The sequence below is a fragment of the Rhinopithecus bieti genome, unplaced genomic scaffold (assembly GCF_001698545.2).
Source record: "Rhinopithecus bieti isolate Rb0 unplaced genomic scaffold, ASM169854v2 scaffold_28055, whole genome shotgun sequence".
Classification (NCBI taxonomy): domain Eukaryota; kingdom Metazoa; phylum Chordata; class Mammalia; order Primates; family Cercopithecidae; genus Rhinopithecus; species Rhinopithecus bieti.
The window spans coordinates 1,188,916-1,207,631 of record NW_016812914.1 but is presented as its reverse complement, the minus strand read 5'-3'; the positions used below and the strand labels follow the sequence as shown (position 1 = coordinate 1,207,631).

The 18,716-nt window shown below is 54.3% G+C and overlaps 1 protein-coding gene across 1 annotated transcript in view; it reads right to left on the bottom strand.

Moving 5' to 3' along the window:
• Positions 1-18,716, bottom strand: part of DPP9 (dipeptidyl peptidase 9) — a 50,235-nt gene that overhangs the window by 17,195 nt on the left and 14,324 nt on the right. The window contains exons 5-13 of the mRNA XM_017847145.1: positions 14,809-14,921; positions 13,070-13,243; positions 12,825-12,993; positions 11,606-11,719; positions 11,036-11,164; positions 9,219-9,280; positions 6,824-6,924; positions 2,874-3,051; positions 1,676-2,014 (exon numbers count right to left, since the gene is read on the bottom strand). Of these exons, the coding sequence (XP_017702634.1) occupies positions 1,676-2,014; positions 2,874-3,051; positions 6,824-6,924; positions 9,219-9,280; positions 11,036-11,164; positions 11,606-11,719; positions 12,825-12,993; positions 13,070-13,243; positions 14,809-14,921 (1,379 nt within the window). The remainder of the gene's footprint in view (positions 1-1,675; positions 2,015-2,873; positions 3,052-6,823; positions 6,925-9,218; positions 9,281-11,035; positions 11,165-11,605; positions 11,720-12,824; positions 12,994-13,069; positions 13,244-14,808; positions 14,922-18,716) is intronic.

The window sequence follows — 18,716 nt, the reverse complement described above, 5'->3', positions numbered from 1 at the left end:
AGGAAGAGAAACCAGGAGTCTGGATTTTCATTGGAATTTCCCAGTTTTAGAACCCTCCAAAGGCCACATGACGTGTGTGCGGCACAGGGGTGGGGGGTTGGGGGGTGGAGCCAACTGGGCCCATGACCTCTTAGGACACATTAGGACTTTGTAGAACCAGACTTTTTTTTTTTTTTTTTTTTTTTTAAGACGAAGTCTTGCTCTTGTCGCCAAGGCTAGAGTGCAATGGCGCAATTTCGGCTCACTGCAACCTCTGTCTCCTGGGTTCAAGTGATTCTCCTGCCTCAGCCTCCCAAGTAGCTGGGATTACAGGCGCCTACCACCATGCCCAGCTAGAGTTTGTATTTTTAGTAGAGACAGGGTTTCACCATGTTGGTCAAGCTGGTCTCCAACTCCTGACTTCAGGTGATCCACCTGCCTCAGCCTCCCAAATTGCTGGGATTACAGGCATGAGCCACTGCGCCTGGCCGACTTTTTTGGGGGGGCGAGGGAGTAGAGACAGGGTCTTACTATGTTGCCCAGGCTGGCCTTAAACTCCTGGGCTCAAGCGATCCTCCCACCTCGGCCTCCCAAAGCGCTGGGATTCCAGGTGTGAGCCACGTCCTTGAATGGAACAAGACGCTGGTGAAAGCTAGGGCTAGAGACCAGGGCTCTGCTGGCTTTATTATTGTTTTTTTGGGGGGTAGGAGGGTTGACCTCACGTTTGAATTTTCATCAGGTAAAGAATGACAGTGCGGGGCGCATCATGGCACGCAGCAGAAACACACTGAGACGGTTTGTAACTCAGGGCTCACTGTCTTGTCTTAACCTTTTAGGTCTAAACAAGTGGTTGGAAACGTGTCTGTCAGGAGGGACGAACAGCACGGGAGGGTAGACATGGTTTCCCTGGTGTAGAGGTCTGGGTGGGGTTACTTGTAGCATCGGGACCTGGGGAGGACAGGGGTTCCCACCCAGCCCCAAGACCCAGGCTCCTGTCCGCGTCCTGACGTGTTCCTTCTGATGCAACGTCACTTGGGGTCACCTCCTTGCCATGCACCTGCCGTCTAGGAGATGCATGATGTGTGCTGGGGGCTGAGCAGGGTGCTAGGAAATCTGGTGTGCCCACCTCACAGGCCAGGGGTCCCTGGTGACACTGCAGCAGCCTGGAGGGTCTGTGCCCCTGGAAAGTGGCAGCTGTGGCTGGCTCTACTTGAGACCACATTTGAAATGTGAGTACTCAGGCTGGCCCATTTTCCCACAGGGGGCAAAACGAGCATGTACATGAAATCCCAATGCCAGGTGGTGGTGGCTAAGCCAGACAGACAGAAAGCAAAACACCAGTGAGCCGAAGACAGCTCCCCTTCAAGATGCTCAGCCAGTCTGCACTGGCTGCATCCCACCCAGGAGGACCCTGATGCTAGCCTAAGGTAGTTGTCACTCCTCGGTCTGCATTGTACTCAGCTCTGCGGCAGCCTACGGCATCGCCCATCCCTGGCTCATTCGCCCTTCAGCTCCTGCACTCCCAGACGCCTCGCTCCCTGGGGTCTCTGTCCCCCGTGTTGGCGGACGCCTTGGCTGCTGTGTGGGCTCTGCCCTGAGAGGGCACCGGACTACATCTAGGGACATCTGTGGTTGTCACAACTGGAGGTGCTCCTGGCATGGAGTGGGTGGAGGCCAAGGATGCCGCTCAGTGCACAGGAAAGCCCCACCCCAGAGAACCACCCAGCCCTGGCGTCCATGGTGTCCCTGTTCTAACCTGGAAGAGCCCGGGCCCAGCTCCTGGACCACCCTGCCTCTCTATCCAGACATGACCCTTGGGAGCTCTGTCCTGTCCCGGGACAGAGTCGACAGCATTCATCAGGCTCTGCTCACCTTCCCTGGGGCTGAAGGGCTCACTCCAATCGTAGCCCTGGGATTTTAAAACGGCAGTGACTTTGTACAAATGGCAGAAGCCGGTCTTGCACTCATTGGCGCGGAGAAAGCAGAGCTCGTCCTCTCCCTCTGATTGGGGGAAGGGATAGAAGATGTCATGAACCTGTCCGGAAAGGGGAAAGAAGATGTGTCAGAAGGTGTGGGTGGGCTGGGCATGGTGGCTCACACCAGTAATCCCGGTAGTTTGGGAGGCTGGGGCAAGAGATTTGCTTGAGCCCAGGAGTTTGAGAGATCAGTCTGGACAACATAGTAAGACTCCACCTCTAAAAATAAATAAATAAATTAGCCAGGCATTGTGGTGCAGGCTTGTAGTCCTAGCTACTCAGGAGGCTGAGGCGGGAGGATCACTTAAGCCCAGGAGGTCGAGGCTGCAGTGAGCTATGACCATACCACTGCACTCCAGTATGGGCAACAGAGCAACCCTGTCTCTAATTAGGAAAAAATAAAATTAAAATAAAAAGCCAGACGCGATGGCTTACACCTGTAATCCCAGCACTTTGGGAGGCCGAGGCAGGCGGATCACAAGGGCAAGAGATCGAGACCATCCTGGCTAACACAGTGAAACTCCATCTCTACTAAAAATACAAAAAATTAGCTGGGCGTGGTGGCACGCGCCTGTAATCCCAGCTACTCGGGAGGCTGAGGCAGGAGAATTGCTTGAACCCGGGGGGAGGCGGAAGTTGCAGTGAGCCAAGACTGTGCCACTGCACTCCAGCCTGGGTGACAGAGCAAGACTGTCTCCATAAAAAAAAGATGAGGGGAGAGGCTCCAATAGCTGCCAGACTCACCAGCTCCGCAGACCCTCTTCCCTGCCAGCCAGGGATGGCCAAGGCCTGAGCTCACTTCTCCACGTAAGGGCAAACCCCACTCGTCATTGACACTCAGCCTTCTGGGACGTGGGGGTGGGGGCAGTGTGACTCCGGAGCCCAGGCAGACACACAGCCAGCGTTTGTCCTGCTTACATTGATCCAGACGTTGGTGACCTCCTCGTATACCACGTACGGCTGGACGTTCCTGGGGACGGCTCTGGCAGAGGCTAGCCGCTGCTCCTCATTCTCCGTACTTGGGATGAACAGGGCCGGGGGGAGGAGGACGAGCTGGAGCCACTGCTGGGGACGGTCCAGGAACATGGCCCAGGCACTGAGGGGGAAGATGGATGGGAAGATGGAAGGGAAGCCGGGAGCCTCAGTGTCCTGCAGAGAGAGGCTGGGGACGCAGCATCCAAACCCGTGTGGAATTAGGGCTGGGCTTCCTGGCTGGCTTCACCTGCACTTGGCCAAGTAACCCCGCAGCACCCACAAGCGTCCTTCCTGGAACATGCTTAGGGGAGGACAGGATGGGTGACGAGACTCCATGATCCAAGTGTTCTGGAAACAATGGCCTCTCCGCTTTTAGAGGTGGAAACAAGGAGAAACTGTAATAGTTTCTCCTCTTCACTGACTCCCCGGCCCACAGTTGCTATCCTTTATTTCATAGCTTGTTTTATTTGTTTGTTTGTTTAATTTTTTGAGACAGAGTTTCACTCTTGTCCAGGCTGAAGTGTAGTGGCACAATCTCGGCTCACTGCAACCTCCACATTCCCGGTTCAAGCGATTCTCCTATCTCAGCCTCCTGCATATCTGGGATTATAGGTGCCTGCCACCCCACCTGGCTAATTTTTGTATTTTTAGTAGAGACGGGGTTTCACCATGTTGCCCAGGCTGGTCTCGAACTCCTGACCTCAGATGATATGCCAGCCCCAGCCTCCCAAAGTGCTGGGTTTACAGACGTGAGCCACTGCACCTGGCCTAAATGAACAATTTTTAAACTTGAATTTATTTTAAGAGGAGATGTCAGAATTCTACGTGGAAAAGAAGCACCTCCGCACAAAGACAGAGCAACGAAAACCAAACCAAAGGGAAGCATCACAGGGATGTAAAATACTAACTAGAGCGGGTACCGGGGCTCAGGCCTGCAATCCAAGCACTTTAAGAGGCTGAGGTGGGTGGATCGCTTGAGCCCAGAAGTTCAAGACCCGCCTGGGCAACATGCAAGACTTTGTCTCTACAAAAAAAAAAAAAAAAAAAAAGGTCAGGTACAGTGGCTCACACCTGTAATCCCAGCACTTTGGGAAGCTGAGGTGGGTGGATCACAAGGTCAAGAGTTCGAGACCGTCCTGGTCAACATGGCTGAAACCCTGTCCCTACTAAAAATACAAAAATTAGTTGGGCATGGTGGTACGTGCCTGTAATCCCAGCTACTCGGGAGGCTGAGGCAGGAAAATTGCTTGAACCTGGGAGTCAGAGGTTGCAGTGGGCTAAGATCGCGCCGCTACACTCCAGCCTGGTGACAGAGCAAGACTCCATCTCAAAAAAAAAAAAAAAAAAATTAAAATATTAGCCGGGCGTGGTGACTCACACCCACAGTCCTAGCAAACGTACATATGGAAGCAGCACATAATAGAATTCATTGTTAACATTCCATTGGAAGGCCGGGCATGGTGGCTCACGCCTGTAATCCCAGCACTTTGGGAGGCCGAGGTGGGGGGATCACGAGGTCAGGAGATCGAGACCATCCTGGCTAACACGGTGAGACCCTGTCTCTACTAAAAATACAAAAAATTAGCCAGGCGAGGTGGCGGGCGCCTGTAGTCCCAGCTACACGGGAGGGTGAGGCAGGAGAATGGCGTGAACCCGGGAGGCGGAGCTTGCAGTGAGCCGAGATCGAGCCACTGCACTCCAGCCTGGGCGACAGAGCGAGACTCCGTCTCAAAACAACAACAACAACAACAACAACAACAACAACAAAAATTATTAGCCAGGCATGGTGGCTCTGGCCTGTGACCCTAGGTTCTCAGGAGGCTGAGGTCGGGGGAATGCTTGAGCCCAGGAGTTCAGGGGTGCAGTGAGCTATGATTGCGCTACTACCCTTCAGCCTGGGCCATAGCGCAAGACCCCATTTTGACACAAAATATAAAAGAAAAGGAGGCCTAACAAGTGTGTAGGGCAGGGGAAGCAGTTTTTCTGTGAAGCAGGCCCAGATACGAAATACTTTCAGCTTGGTGGGTCATAGTTTCTATCACAGCTGCTCAATTCTGCCACTGACAGTCTGCAAACAAGTGGGCGTGGCTGTGTGCCAACACAACTTTATGCATGGACGCTGAGATGTGAATTTCACATCACTTCCATGTGTGATAAAATCTTCTGTGGATCCCCTCCCTTCTGCCCCCAATCATTTAAAAGCATAAATGCCACGGCAGAGGCGGGCCAATCACCTAAGGCCAGGAGTTCAAGACCAGCCTGGTCAACATGGTGAAACTCTCTCTCTACTAAAATATAAAATTAGCCGGGCATGGTGGCGGGTGCCTGTAGTCACAGCTACTCGGGAGGCTGAGACAGTAGAATCTCTTGAACCCAGGAGATGACAGTTGCAGTGAACCGAGATCATGCCACTGCATTCCAGCCTGGGCAATAGAGTGAGACTTCATCTCAAATAATAATAATAATAATAATAANATCCCCTCCCTTCTGCCCCCAATCATTTAAAAGCATAAATGCCACGGCAGAGGCGGGCCAATCACCTAAGGCCAGGAGTTCAAGACCAGCCTGGTCAACATGGTGAAACTCTCTCTCTACTAAAAATATAAAAATTAGCCGGGCATGGTGGCGGGTGCCTGTAGTCACAGCTACTCGGGAGGCTGAGACAGTAGAATCTCTTGAACCCAGGAGATGACAGTTGCAGTGAACCGAGATCATGCCACTGCATTCCAGCCTGGGCAATAGAGTGAGACTTCATCTCAAATAATAATAATAATAATAATAATAATAATAAATAAATAACTAAAAGCATAACTGCCGGCCGGGCACTGTGTCTCACGCCTGTAATCCCAGCACTTTGGGAGGCCGAGGCGGAGGTCAGGAGATCGAGACCATCCTGGCTAACACAGTGAAACCCCCGTCTCTACTAAAAATACAAAAAATTAGCTGGGCGTGGTGGCAGGCGCCTGTAGTCCCAGCTACTCAGGAGGCTGAGGCAGGAGAATGGGGTGAACCTGGGAGGTGGAGCTTACAGTGAGCCGAGATCGCGCCACTGCACTCCAGCCTGGGCGACAGAGCAAGACTACACCTTGGGGCAGCGGGGGAAGTGTAACTGCCATTTTGAGCTCATGGGATGTATAAAAACAGGCAGACAGCTGGGTGCGGTGGCTCACACCTGTAATCCTAGCACTTTGGGAGGCCGAGATGGGTGGATCACGAACGAGGTCAAGAGTTCAAGACCAGCCTGGCCAAGATGCTGAAACCCCATCTCTACTAAAAATACAAAAATTAGCCAGGCATGGTGGCAGGCGCCTGTAATCCCAGCTACTTGGGAGGCTGAGGCAGGAGAATGCTTGAACTCAGGCGGCAGAGGTTGCAGTAAGCCGAGATCACGCCACTGCACTCCAGTCTGGATGACAGAGCAAGTCTCCATCTCAAAAAAAAAAAAAAAAACAGGCAGAGGCTGAATTTTGCCCACTGGGGTTTGGGGCCCCCGTTTAGGGAAGCGGTAGAGTTTTCTCCTCGACAAGGGTGGGAGGCTGGGGAGTGAGTACAGGGGAGCACCTCTACTTTGTGACTGAGTTTTTCTGAGTCTGAGGTCTGGGGACACCTGAAATCCCCTCTGTGGGTCTCCTCCACACTCTGGGTAACTGGATCAGCGTGTCCTAGTGGTACTAACACTGGGACTCATAAGTCCAGTGTGTCATCTTCAGACTGGCTGAGGTCAGGAAGGCCCTTTGGACACTGGGCTGAGGCCTGCCCTGGCGGTGGCACTGAGGGAAGACATGTGAGCAGATGGAAGGAATGGCACGAAAGGCCAGGAGGAGGATTCGGTGGCTGCTCAGGGTCCAGGGCCCCGCAGGTGAATTCCTCAGGTTCCAGCCGGAGACACTCACTATTTGCCATCCCGGGTCCACCCGGCCCTGGCGATGTACTCCACCTTCGGGAACAGCGAGCTGAAGGGCTGCACCAGCTCCTTCTCCTGGGTCGAGACGATCTGAAGGGAAACAGGTGTGGGTCATGCCCTGGCCTGCCTGGCGCTGCTCGGAGGAGAAGGTCACTGCGCTGGGTCCCGTCATGTCCCCCCCAGATGCATATGCTGGAGTCTCAGCCTCCAGAACCCCAGAACGCGACCTTCTTTGGAAATGGGGCCACTGGAGATGTACTGAGTTAAGACAAGGTTGTGCGGACAAGGGTGGGGCCTGATCCAGCATGACTGCTGTCCTTATGGGGGAACACGTGGACATAGACACACAGAGGGAGGCCGTTTTGAGAAGAGAATCGGGAAGCAACGGCCACCAAGAAGCCATGGAGAAGGAGCCACCTGCCAGCACCTTGGTGTTGGACACTGTCAATTTCAACTGTGTTCCCAGTCTGTGGTCCTTTGTCATGGCCCGAACAAACGACTACACCCAACAGGGGCAGGTGGGCTGGGCGAGCCAATGGCGGCACCCCAGTGGGTGCCTGGACCCCAAGGCTCTGGACAAGCACAGTCCCCAGACCCAGGGCTTCCCCACGCTTAAACGGGGCTGGCACAGCGTGTCCAGGGTATTGAGAGACAGGGGACCTGGGGCTTCCTCAAACCTAAATGGGGCTGACATAGGATCTCCAGGGGATCTAGAGAAAGGGGACCTAGGGCTTCCTTGTGCGTAAACGGGGCTGGCACGGCGTCTCTGGGGGATCGAAGGGAGAAACGGCAGCAGGGCCTCCAGCTCTACCACTTGAGTGGGTCACCAGTCCCACATCTCTAAGCCGCCTTGTTTGATTGGCATCACCCAAGTCCACCTAAGGACTCTCAACGTCTGAGAGTGCAAGGAGCCACTAAAACAGTCTGGCGGGGCCGGGTGCAGTGGCTCACGCCTGTAATCCCAGCGGTTTGGGAGGCTGAGGCAGGTGGATCACTTGAGGTCAGGAGTTCGAGACCAGCCTGGGGAACACGGCAAGACCCCATCTCTACAAAACCCACAATTAGTTAGGTGTGGTGGTGCATGCCTGTAGTCCCAGCTACTCAGAGGCTGAGGCGAGAGGATTGCCTTGAGCCTGGGAGGTTGAGGCTGTAGTGGGTCATGATTGCACCAGTGTACTCCAGCCTAGATGATAGTGAGACCCTGTCTCGAAAAACAAGAACAAACAAGCAAAGCAAAACCCCGGCCTGGAGGGAGGTTTCATGTGGATTGCTGGCAAAGCCACTCAGACTGATCGCCTCAAATCTGCCAGAATGCTCTGTCAAGAATGCAAAAGAGGCTTGGAGACCTAATCAGGTCAAAAAGCACCCACAACCCTCCAAATTATGAAAACAGGTACGTTTTATCTCACATGCTTCCCCAAAACATTATATCATTTTTGCAAAAGTGCATAAGGGCCTCCTTGGTTTGTCCCGGCCTCCCATCCTCTGGCGTAGGGGAAAGGAGGGATTCCCTGGACACCTGTGTCCCCATCATCATCTGCTCTCCTCTGCCCCAGCCTCTTTGGTCCAGGGCTCTGTCTGTGAGTTCTCCAGCGTGATGTTACTTAACTTCCTGACACCTTTCTGGGTCTTAGGGGATTTGCAACTTCCGAGAGAATGGATCAGTATGGGGCTATGGGGGTCCCCAGGGAGGGCAGGGACGTGAGAGAAGGGAGGGATATGCTGGGCTGGAGTGGGTGGCTGGGGAGGCAGGTGCCGAGGGAGATGTGGTCACTGGTATGATCTGCTGGTGACCATCTCGCTGTGGGGTGATGATGCCTTTTGCTGCCTGATGGCGCCTCCAGAGTGTGGGGTCCTTTGAGATGACCCCCAGGTGATAAGGACCCTGTGTACTGGATCTGACGCGGTGGAGGGGATGGGGACCCAGATCACTCTCCTCCCCACAGTAGCTGACGGGTCCAGTGAACTGATCCCTGAGGATCTGCCCAAAATGCTGGAGGAAACACCCCATCTGAAGCTGGGGTCCCCCAGCCATCTGCCCAGCGGAGTTCTCTGTTCTAGAAACTTGGAGAGAGGGTAGCTCTGGATCCATGCATCACCCCCTCCCGGGGGACCCTGAGAGAACCTGCCGCGCCTGTCCTCGCAGGACCCCTGCCCAGCACTAATTCCTTACCGCAGGGAGGCCAGCTCGCCACGCCGCATTCCAGGCCCTGGCCCAGAGACACGCAGGGAAGGCCCATGGCTAGGCGGGCCAGGCAGTAGGGCTGGGGCCTCGAGCGTGTCCCCGCAAGGGAAGTGAGTGACCTGCCCATCCGCCCAGCTGCCTACCCGGCCCTTCCCTGCATCATCTGGAAGATTCTCTAGGATGCACCAGGCCCCCTTACCTTGCCCTGGCTGTCGGTCTGGAACTCGGCCAGTTTCAAGGCGATCTTGGGATTCTTGCTGCCTGCAAAAACCGAAGTGAGGTGAACGCCAAGCAGGTGTCATCTGTGCGTGCCGAGAGCCGGCGTGGGGGGCCTGGGCTGCAGGGTGACGTCCACAGAGAGGTGTACAATTGGTGTGGGGGAGGCAGGAGAAGTCGGGTGTCCCACAGTCTGTCTGCAGGCACACCGTCCCGCTGGTACAGGCATCACGCCCCTCAGGCGCGGACCTTCTGACTTTGGGCCTGGATCACATTCCCGACAGTGAGGTGACATTCGGCTTTCTCATTTAAGAACCCAGGCCACACCCTGTGCTGAGAGCTGGGGCTTGTGGGAGCCGCAGACACCAGGAAGATGCCATCCCTGCCTTGGGAGAGCTCCAGAGCAGACGGGGAGGCCCGAGCATCACAGTGAAACCACTGACAACGTGACGAGTGGGGTGTGTCCCATGCAAAACGAGGGAGCCGTGTGGCAGCCAGACCTGCGCCCTTGGGAGGCCAATGGCGACAGACTAAGGGACCCAAGAGGCTTCTGAAGAGTAGGACTTAGTTCAGGCTCCAAAAAAGGGCGCAGGCCCTAGCAGAGTGGAGAATGCTTATTTTTTTTGGCTAGACCTACAAGAAACTCAACTCCAGCCCTCGTGGCTCTGGCCCCCAGGGCAGGTGACATCTCTGAGCCTCAGTTTTCTCATCTGTCAAGAGAGGGGGAAGAGACTGACTTAGCTCATTTGCAGTGGGAGTTGGAACGACCCCACAGGAAGCTTCCATCTAGCACGGCACAGAGCAGGCACTCGCGGGGTGCGGGCAAGAACAAGGATCTTATGTGGTCCCACGGGGGTTGCAAACCCAAGGCCTGAACGTGGAATCGGGGCTGTACGTGTGTTCTGTTTGGCTCCAGAGATACTTTTAAATAATTGGAAAGAGATTTAAGAATTGGGAGTAGCCAGGCATGGTGGCTCACGTCTGTAATCTCAGCACTTTGGGACGCCGAGGCGAGAGGACCACTTGAGGCCAGGAGTTCGAAACCAGCCTGGGCAACATAGCAAGACTCCGTCTCTACAAAAAATTTAAATATTGGCTGGGCATGGTGGCGCACACCTGTAGTCCCAGCTACCTGGGAGGCAGAGGTGGGAGGATCACTTGAACCCAGGAATTTGAGGCTGCAGTGAGCTGTGATTGTACCACTGTACTCCTCCCCGAGCCACAAGGTGAAACCTTGTCTCAAAAACAAACACACACACACCACTACAGCGTGAGGGTCAAATCCAGCCTGCCTTCTGTTTTTGTATGGCTAAAAATCCTTCTTTCGTTCTGAGATGGTTAAGAAAACGAACAAATAAAACAAGAGGCACATTTTGGCTAATATGAAAATCATATGTATCTCAAGGTGAGTTATTTGCCATCCAAACTTCAGTCAAGTTTTCTTGGCACGCGGCCACGCCCATTCCTGCACGTGCCGCTTTTGTGCTCTAGCAGCAGGGTGGGGCAGTTGCAAGAGAGCCTGCCTTCGCGTGGCCCTGGAAGCCTGAGACACCTGTCCCCTTGCCCCTTCCAGAGACGGCTTGCTGACCTCTGAGCAATGTGATCAGGAGGCCATGGTAAGCCAGGAGAAAGGGGCGTCCCCTGCAGGGCAGAAGCCTTCCCCCTACACGGCCACAGATGCCCAGAGCATACTTGTGCAGCTCAGAGGGCCTGGGGGACAGTGCACCTCACCAGTTATGCCCCAGGGGCCTCAGATCCCCAGCCTGGCGGCCTGGCCCCTCACATGTACCGAGCACTCACCTGTCCTGGGGTACCGATACGAGTCCGTCTTCCTTTCTTCTAGTGCAGGAGAAGGGACGTGAATGACCTCCACCTCGGACTCATCGACTTCCTCGTATAGGATTCGCAGCGTCTTGAGGCCCTCTGAACCTTGGTAGGGGTGGGCAAACTGAGGATGCCGGCGGCGGAGTCCCTGCCATCAGCCCACCCTCTTCTGCAGCACCAGGGCCTGACGCTGGGCACCGTGGGCTCTGAAACCAGAACCCCGGCTCTGCCATTCGCTAGACCGTATGCCAGTCCCAACTCTCTGGGCTTTGGTTTCCTCCCCTGTGCAGTGGGAAGCAGAGCAAGGCTATTCCCAGCATGAACTGGCATGGGAAGTGGCCACGTGGGGTGTAACGGGCTGAAAACTGTGTCCCCTTTTAGGGCAACAGCGATGTCTACAGTCGTTAAGGAACTCTCTAGGTGTTGGCATTGACAGACCACGGAGGTGGGTTGAGGTAAAAGGAGTAAGGGGCAGCAAGGACACAGACTGTGACTCCAGGAGGAAAAGCACGCCCGGGAGCATGTTGAAAAATGGAAGGGACCTACCTTCCCAGGAGGCTGTGGGGCACCACCAGTACCCAGTGAAGCGGTCAAACTCTTCCTGTATGACGAAGGTGGCCACGCCTGCAGACTTGGGGTCATCCAGGACATTGGATAAACCTAGGGGGAGGGACGGAGAGCATCAACAAGGGGTGAGCAGCCTGCTAACATTGGGGACGGCCAGGGGCTCCAGGAGAGCATGAGAGAGAGGGAGAGAGAAGGAGGGAAGGAGAAGGAGGGAGGGAGGGAGACGGATAGAGAGGGAGGGAGAGCTCGAGCCGACTGTTTTCAAGCAGGGCTGCTCCACCTCACAGTGCGGACACTGGGGTCCTCTTGGTCTCTAGGGTGGGGCCGTCCAGGGCACAGCAGGGTGCTGAGCAGTGTCTCTGGCCTCCACTCACTCCATGGCAGGCCAGGAGCACCGCTGCCCAAGTGTGCCATCTAAAAACGTCTCTGGACATTGCTGAGTGCCCAGGTTTGGAAAAGTGGGGCCTGGGCTTATGGGACGGAGAGGCAGCGATCAGTGACTTGAAACCAGGACAAGGAAGGATGGGGTCACTTCTGGTGAGCAGGGGAGTGGAGAGAACACACAGGAAGCAGGTGAGATATGGCCTTGACTTGATGGGGCCGGACAGGCAGTGGAGGGGAAGGTGTGCAGGGGCAGAAATGCCCAGGAGGACCTGGCAGGGCACAATGGCTGGGCCGATGCCTGCTGCAGAAAACCACAGAGTGGCTGGGTGCGGTGGCTCATGCCTGTAATCCCAGGACCTTGGGAGGCCGAGGCGGGTGGATCATTTGAGGTCAGGAGCTCAAGAGCAGCCTGGCCAACATGAGGAAACCCTGTCACAACTAAAAAATACAAAAAAAAAAAAAAAATAGCCGGGCGTGGTGGTGGGCACCTGTATTCCCAGATACTTGGGAGGCTGAGGCAGGAGAATCACTTGAACCCAGGAGTTGGAGGTTGCAGTGAGCCGAGATCACACCACTGCACTCTGCCTGGGCAACAGCGCTCCGCCTGAGACTCTCTCAAAAAAAAAAAAAAAAAAAAAAGAAAGAAAACAAAACTACAGACCTCCTGGGAGACGTGGCAGGCCACAGAAGGTCTGCACGGGAGGGTGGCTTGTGAGGGGTGCATACAGGAAGACCCTGGCTGTGGGGGCGACGGGGCCTTCTGGAAGCTGGCCAGGTGGCTATGGTGGCCGTGCACAGGAGGGGCTGGCCCCACCTTGGTGGCAGAAGGTCAGCCGCCGCTCCTCGCCTGTCTCGATGTTGGCCACCCACAGGTCGCTGTTGTTGATGAAGGAGAAGAAGGCAGGATCGGCAGGGCAGATTTTGGGGTCCATCCGGGGCCCTGAGCACTGGGTCTTGATTTCCAGCGGTTTCATAGGGGACACCTGAGGACAGAGACACCCGGCTCAGGGGGAGGGGCCCGCCACGCCGCCCCTGCACGCGGCCAGGGCTGGGGCTCACCATGAAGCCGTTCTTGCCGCCATCGCGGCAGTGGAAGAGGCTGTTGCTGGCCTGGAAGAGGAAGAGGCCGCTTTCGCTGTGGAAGTCGTAGGAGGTGATTCCGAAGACCCCCAGGCGTTTCCGCTCCCTCAGCAGCTCCTCCTCCCGAGAGTAGACCCCGTGGTGGGGCGTGGCCTGGAAACATACAGGGGACAGGGGCAGCATCAGCGGGCAAAGAGGATTCCCCACTGGTCAGGGCAGAGATCCTTGGGCTGGGGCATTCCCAAGGAATCTGACTTTGGGCCTCGCCAGAGAGAACTTCCTGCACTGGGCAGAACTGGCTGCCGGAGCCCCTGACCCAGTGGGTGGCCAAAGATTGCCAGCAAACCTGGCCCTGCAGGACTGGCTGAGTGTCCTAGGAGGTGGCGGGGGAGACTCTGGGGCCAGAAGCCTCCTCACTTCCTGAGCTCCCTCCCCACAGACCCTCTCCATGGCAGATGGGGGCCCCTGGGATGGGCTGTGCCCTGCCTCACACCACTGGAGTGCTCTCTCTGGGTCCCTAGTGCCAATCTTACGGACTCCCCACCCTCCTACCCTGTTCACAATCCCTTCCCATCAACAGCTTTCAATTTTGTAATCCCAGCACTTTGGGAAGCCGAGGTGGGCGGATCCAGAGGTCAGGAGTTCGAGACCAGCCTGGCCAATATGGTGAAACCTCGTTTCTACTAAAAATACAAAAATTAGCTGGGTGTGGGTGGCGTGCACCTGTAGTCCCAGCTACTCAGGAGGCTGAGGCAGAAGAATCGCTTGAACCCGGGAGGCAGAGGTTGCAGTGAGCTGGAGATTGCACAACTGCACAACAGCCTGAGTGACAGAGCGAGACTTTGTCTCAAAAAACAAACAAACAAACAAAAAAGCAGAATCTAAAGCAAAATTATCCCCTACACTCTGTGGAAAGTAGTGTAAATATGAGGACATTGGCTTGGGAACGCAGAGACAGGCCAAAGTGAGGGCCAGTGAACCAGTGGTGGAGAAAGTGGCAGTGCCAGGATCTCAGAGACACTGTTAGATATTGTTATTGTTACACTGTTATGTTTATGTTGTTACTATGTTATAATGTTATATTATTTTATTGTTATAGTGTTACTATTTTAGAGACTGGGATTCGCTATCTCCCAGGCTGGAGTGCAATGGTGAGATCATGGCTCACTGTACCCTTGCACTCCCGGGTTCAAGCGATCCTCCCATCTCAGCCTACCAATTAGCTGCAACTACAAGGCGAGTGCCATCAGGCCTGGCTAATTTTATTTTTTGTAGAAACAGGGTCTTGCTGTGTTCCCCAGTCTGGTCTCAAATTCTTGGGCTCAAGGAATCCTCTTGCCTCGGCCTCCCAATCATCAAACACAAAAACACGCCAATGCAAAAGGCATTTTTCCTCCCTCAACCATCCCCAGAGAACACTGGATGAGATTAATAATTAACCAGTCTCTCCAAAAGGGCCTCAAGTCAGGTTAATTCCCAGTCTATGCTGATGTGGTTAAAAGGAAGAGATGCTTTTGGTAAGAGTTTCTCTGTCGCTTGGTACAGGTGGTCATGGGGAGGAGGGACGGCTCACCCGCCACAGTCCACAGGACGGAGGGTTTGCGGAAACCCACAGCCGGTGGGGAAGAGAGGTGACCAAAGGTGTGTATGGCCTGTGGGGCTGGCCTTTGCCCACCTCCTCGCCCACGGTAGGGCCCACGCCCAACAGCACAGCTCACCTGGAAGTGATCCAGCATCTGCTTCCAGGACAGCAGCAGCAGAGCCTCTTTCCGGACCTTCTTGGGAATCTCAGAGTAGAGGAGGGAGTTCTCTCGGCTGCCATATGGCATCCCTAAGGGGAGAAAGGAAACACCCAGAACCCTGGCTCAGGATGGGGAGATGCCCTCAGCCACGATGCTGACTCCCTGCAGCTGGGCCCAGCTGGTTCCCTCTGCTTCTAGAACATTCTGCCAGGCCGCTGGAGGGAAAGCCCTCCTGGGAAAGCTATGGATCCTGGGTTTGCGTATGTAGGCAGTGGGGTCTTCCACCTGAGATACTTCTGATGAATCTCATGGCCCGAATTACCGAAGAAACAGCACACAAGAGGCTGGCCACGGTGGCTCTCGTCTGTAATCTCAGCACTTTGGGAGGCCGAGGCGAGAGGACTGCTTGAGCCCAGGAGTTTGAGACCAGCCTGGGCAACACAGCAAGACCCCGTTTTAAAAAAAAGAATAAAATAAAGAAAAAAAGAAAAAGAAATCGCACACAAGAGAACAACATGGGCAGTCAGGAACAAACATCCAACTCTCAACAGGTTGGGTTCAGCTCTCCAAGGCCCTTCTTTATCAAGGCTTTTGCAGAGGACAAGAATTAAATTAATGTAGGATTAGAGGGAGGGCAAAACCATCAAAAAGGAATAAGGGCCAGGCGACATGGCTCACGCCTGTAATCCCAACACTTTGGGAGGCCAAGTCAGGCAGATGACTTGAGATCAGGAGTTCGAGACCAGCCTGGCCAACATGGTGAAACCCCGTCTCTACTAAAATACAAAATTAGCCGGGCATGGTGGCACATGCCTGTAGTCCCAGCTACTCAGGAGGCTGAGGCAGGAGAATCGCTTGAACCCGGGAGGCAGAGGTTGCAGTGAGCCGAGATTGCGGCACTACAGTCCAGCCTGGGTGACAGAGCAAGACTGTCACAAAAAAAGGGAAAGGGGAAGCGCACCTGGTCCCGTATTTCCCAACCTCGCCCCTAATCACATTTGGGCCTGGACCATCCTCTGGGGTGGGGCCGTCCTGGGCACTGCGGGGCTCTGAGCAGCATCCCTGTCCTCCACCCACTTCATGCCAGGGGCACCCCACAGTCGTGACAACCACACATATCCCCAGGCATCCCCCAGTGTCCCTTGCAAGGGCAGAATCACCCCCGACCTCAAACCACTGATTTAATCAAAGCTTCTGTAGAAAATGACGGTAGTGAGAGCTGCCAAGTGAGGGTTTTGGGTGGATTACATGAGTTAAGAAACGTAAAGCTCTTGGCACAATGCGCATGACCCTCTGTGAAATCAGCGTATTTCGTCAGTAGGCCATGGCTTTCCATGTACGCGTGTCTCTGGGCTTGGGATAGGTCTTACTGGGGAACGCGCGATCAGGTTCTTAGTGGCAAATAAAATAACTGTGTATTTTCCAAATGGTCATGTCTTAGATTTGCTGGATGATGGGACCATTGTCATTAGAAGAGGGAATGGCAGAAGCAGGATGGTAATCCCTGGGAAGCTTCAGTTTCCCCTCTCCACGCAACGCCACTGAAAAACCAGGACAGGGCTCCTCCAAGCATAAAGCTGTCCAGTAGCCCACAAACATGACATGGCTAATGATGAGTCACAGACAGCTCGGCGCCCCGGCCCCTCCTTGCTCTATTTTCAACCCTGAGTTTCTCCAGGAGGAAGCCTTGGATTGGTGCTGTCCTGTCCTCTTTTCAGGACCTCCTCATACTTGTCTGTTTTTTTTTTTTTTTGAGACAGATTCTTGCTCTGTTGCCCAGGCTGGAGTGCAGTGGCACGATCTTGGCTCACTGCAGCCACTACCTCCCAGGTTCAAGCGATTCTCCTGCTTCAGCCTCCTGAGTAGCTGGGATTACAGGCGTCCGCCACCACGCTGGCTTTTTTTTTTTTTTTTTTCTGAGACAGAGTCTTGCTCCCTCACCCAGGCTGGAGTGCAGCGGCACAATCTCGGCTCACTGCAACCTCTGCCTCCTGGGTTCACGCCATTCTCCTGCCTCAGCCTCCCAAGTACCTAGGACTACAGGCGCCCACTGCCACGCCCAACTAATTTTTTGTATTTTTTTTTTTTTTTAGAGACGGGGTTTCACTGTGTTAGCCAGAATAGTCTTGATCTCCTGACCTCATGATCCGCCCACTTTGGCCTCCCAAAGTGCTGGGATAACAGGCGCGAGCCACCACACCCGGCCCTCACTTGCTTTTAAGAGGAGAACAGGAAGGCCACAAGCTCACCGCCTCCAGGATTAGTGCTTAATAAATAATATCTGTGCCACTTTTCTTTCTTGTTAGAGGCAGCCGCCGGGTCCTGCAGTTTCCCCCTGCTTGCTTTCTGTGTCCTGACTGAAAAATCACAGAGTGCCCTGACCTCGGTGGCCCAGCCAGTTGCAGGTTTTTCCCTGCAGGCTTGAACCAGAGCCTAGAACATTCTCAGGCACCGATAAATACCGAAAGCCAGTCCCGGCCCTGAGCCAAAATCCTTAAACCCTCACATAAACTCTACACCCTGACCCCCTTGCCGAGGACACACCTGGCTACAGAATGTGCCTTTTCTCTGATGCCCATTGCAAGGACACGAAGCCCACCCTGCACCGAAGGCCCCTAGGAAATGCTCTGGATTCATCCCCCTGGAATTTGGGGTTCCTTTCTTTGGGATCCCAACCAGCCCATCTGGGGATGGCTCAGGGCACTTCCTTGTGGGAACTCCGCGGCCGCTGCCTTTGGGGTAACTGCAGCTGTGGGTTCAGTGGGATGAAACAGAACCTTCTCACTATTCACAACAGCCAAGACACGGGATCAGCCTAAATCCATCAACAGTAGACTGGATAAAGAAAATGTAGTACATATGGCCAGGCGCGGTGGCTCACGCCCGTCATCTCAGCACTTTGGGAGGCCGAGGCGGGCGGATCACGAAGTCAGGAGATAGAGACCATCCTGGCTAACACGGTGAAACCCCATCTCCACTAAAAATACAAAAAAATTAGCCAGGCGTGGTGGCGGGCGCCTGTAGTCCCAGCTACTCGGGAGGCTGAGGTAGGAGAAGGGCATGAACCCGGGAGGCGGAGCTTGCAGTGAGCCGAGATCGCGCCACTGCACTCCAGCCCGGGCGACAGAGCGAGACTCTATCTCAAAAAAAAAAAAAAAAAAAAAAAAAAAAAAGGAAATGTAGTACATGTATACCAGGGAGTATTATGCAGCCATAAAAAAGAATGAGATCATGTCCTTTGCAGGGACATAAATGGAGCAGGAGACCATTAGAAAACCTTAGAAAACTAATGCAGGAACAGAAAACCAATGCAGGAACAGAAAACCAAATACCACATGTTCTCACTTTAAAAGTGGGAATTAAATGATGAGAACACATGGAGCAGAACAGACACTGGGGCCTACTGGAGGGTGGAGGGTGGAGGGGGAGAAGCAGACAAAAGAACTATTGCGTACTAGGCTTCGTACCTGGGTGATGAAATAATCTGTACAATAAACCCGTGACACAAGTTTACCTGTGTAACAAACCTGCACATGTACCCTTGAACCTAAAAGTTTGTTTTTTTGAGACAGAGTCTCGCACTGTCGCCCAGGGTGGAGTGCAATGGCGTGATCTCGGCTCACTGCAACCTCCACCTTCTGGGTTCATGCGATTCTCCTGCCTCAGCCTCCCGAGTACCTGGGATTACAGGCACACACCACCATACCCGGCTAATTTTTCGTATTTTTAGTAGAGACAGGGTTTCACTGTTAGCCAGACTGGTCTTGAAATCCCGACCTCATGATCCACCTGCCTCGGCCTCCCAAAGTGCTGGGATTACAGGCGTGAGCCACCGTGCCCGGCCAATTTTTATTTTTATTTATTTATTTATTTTGAGATGGAAT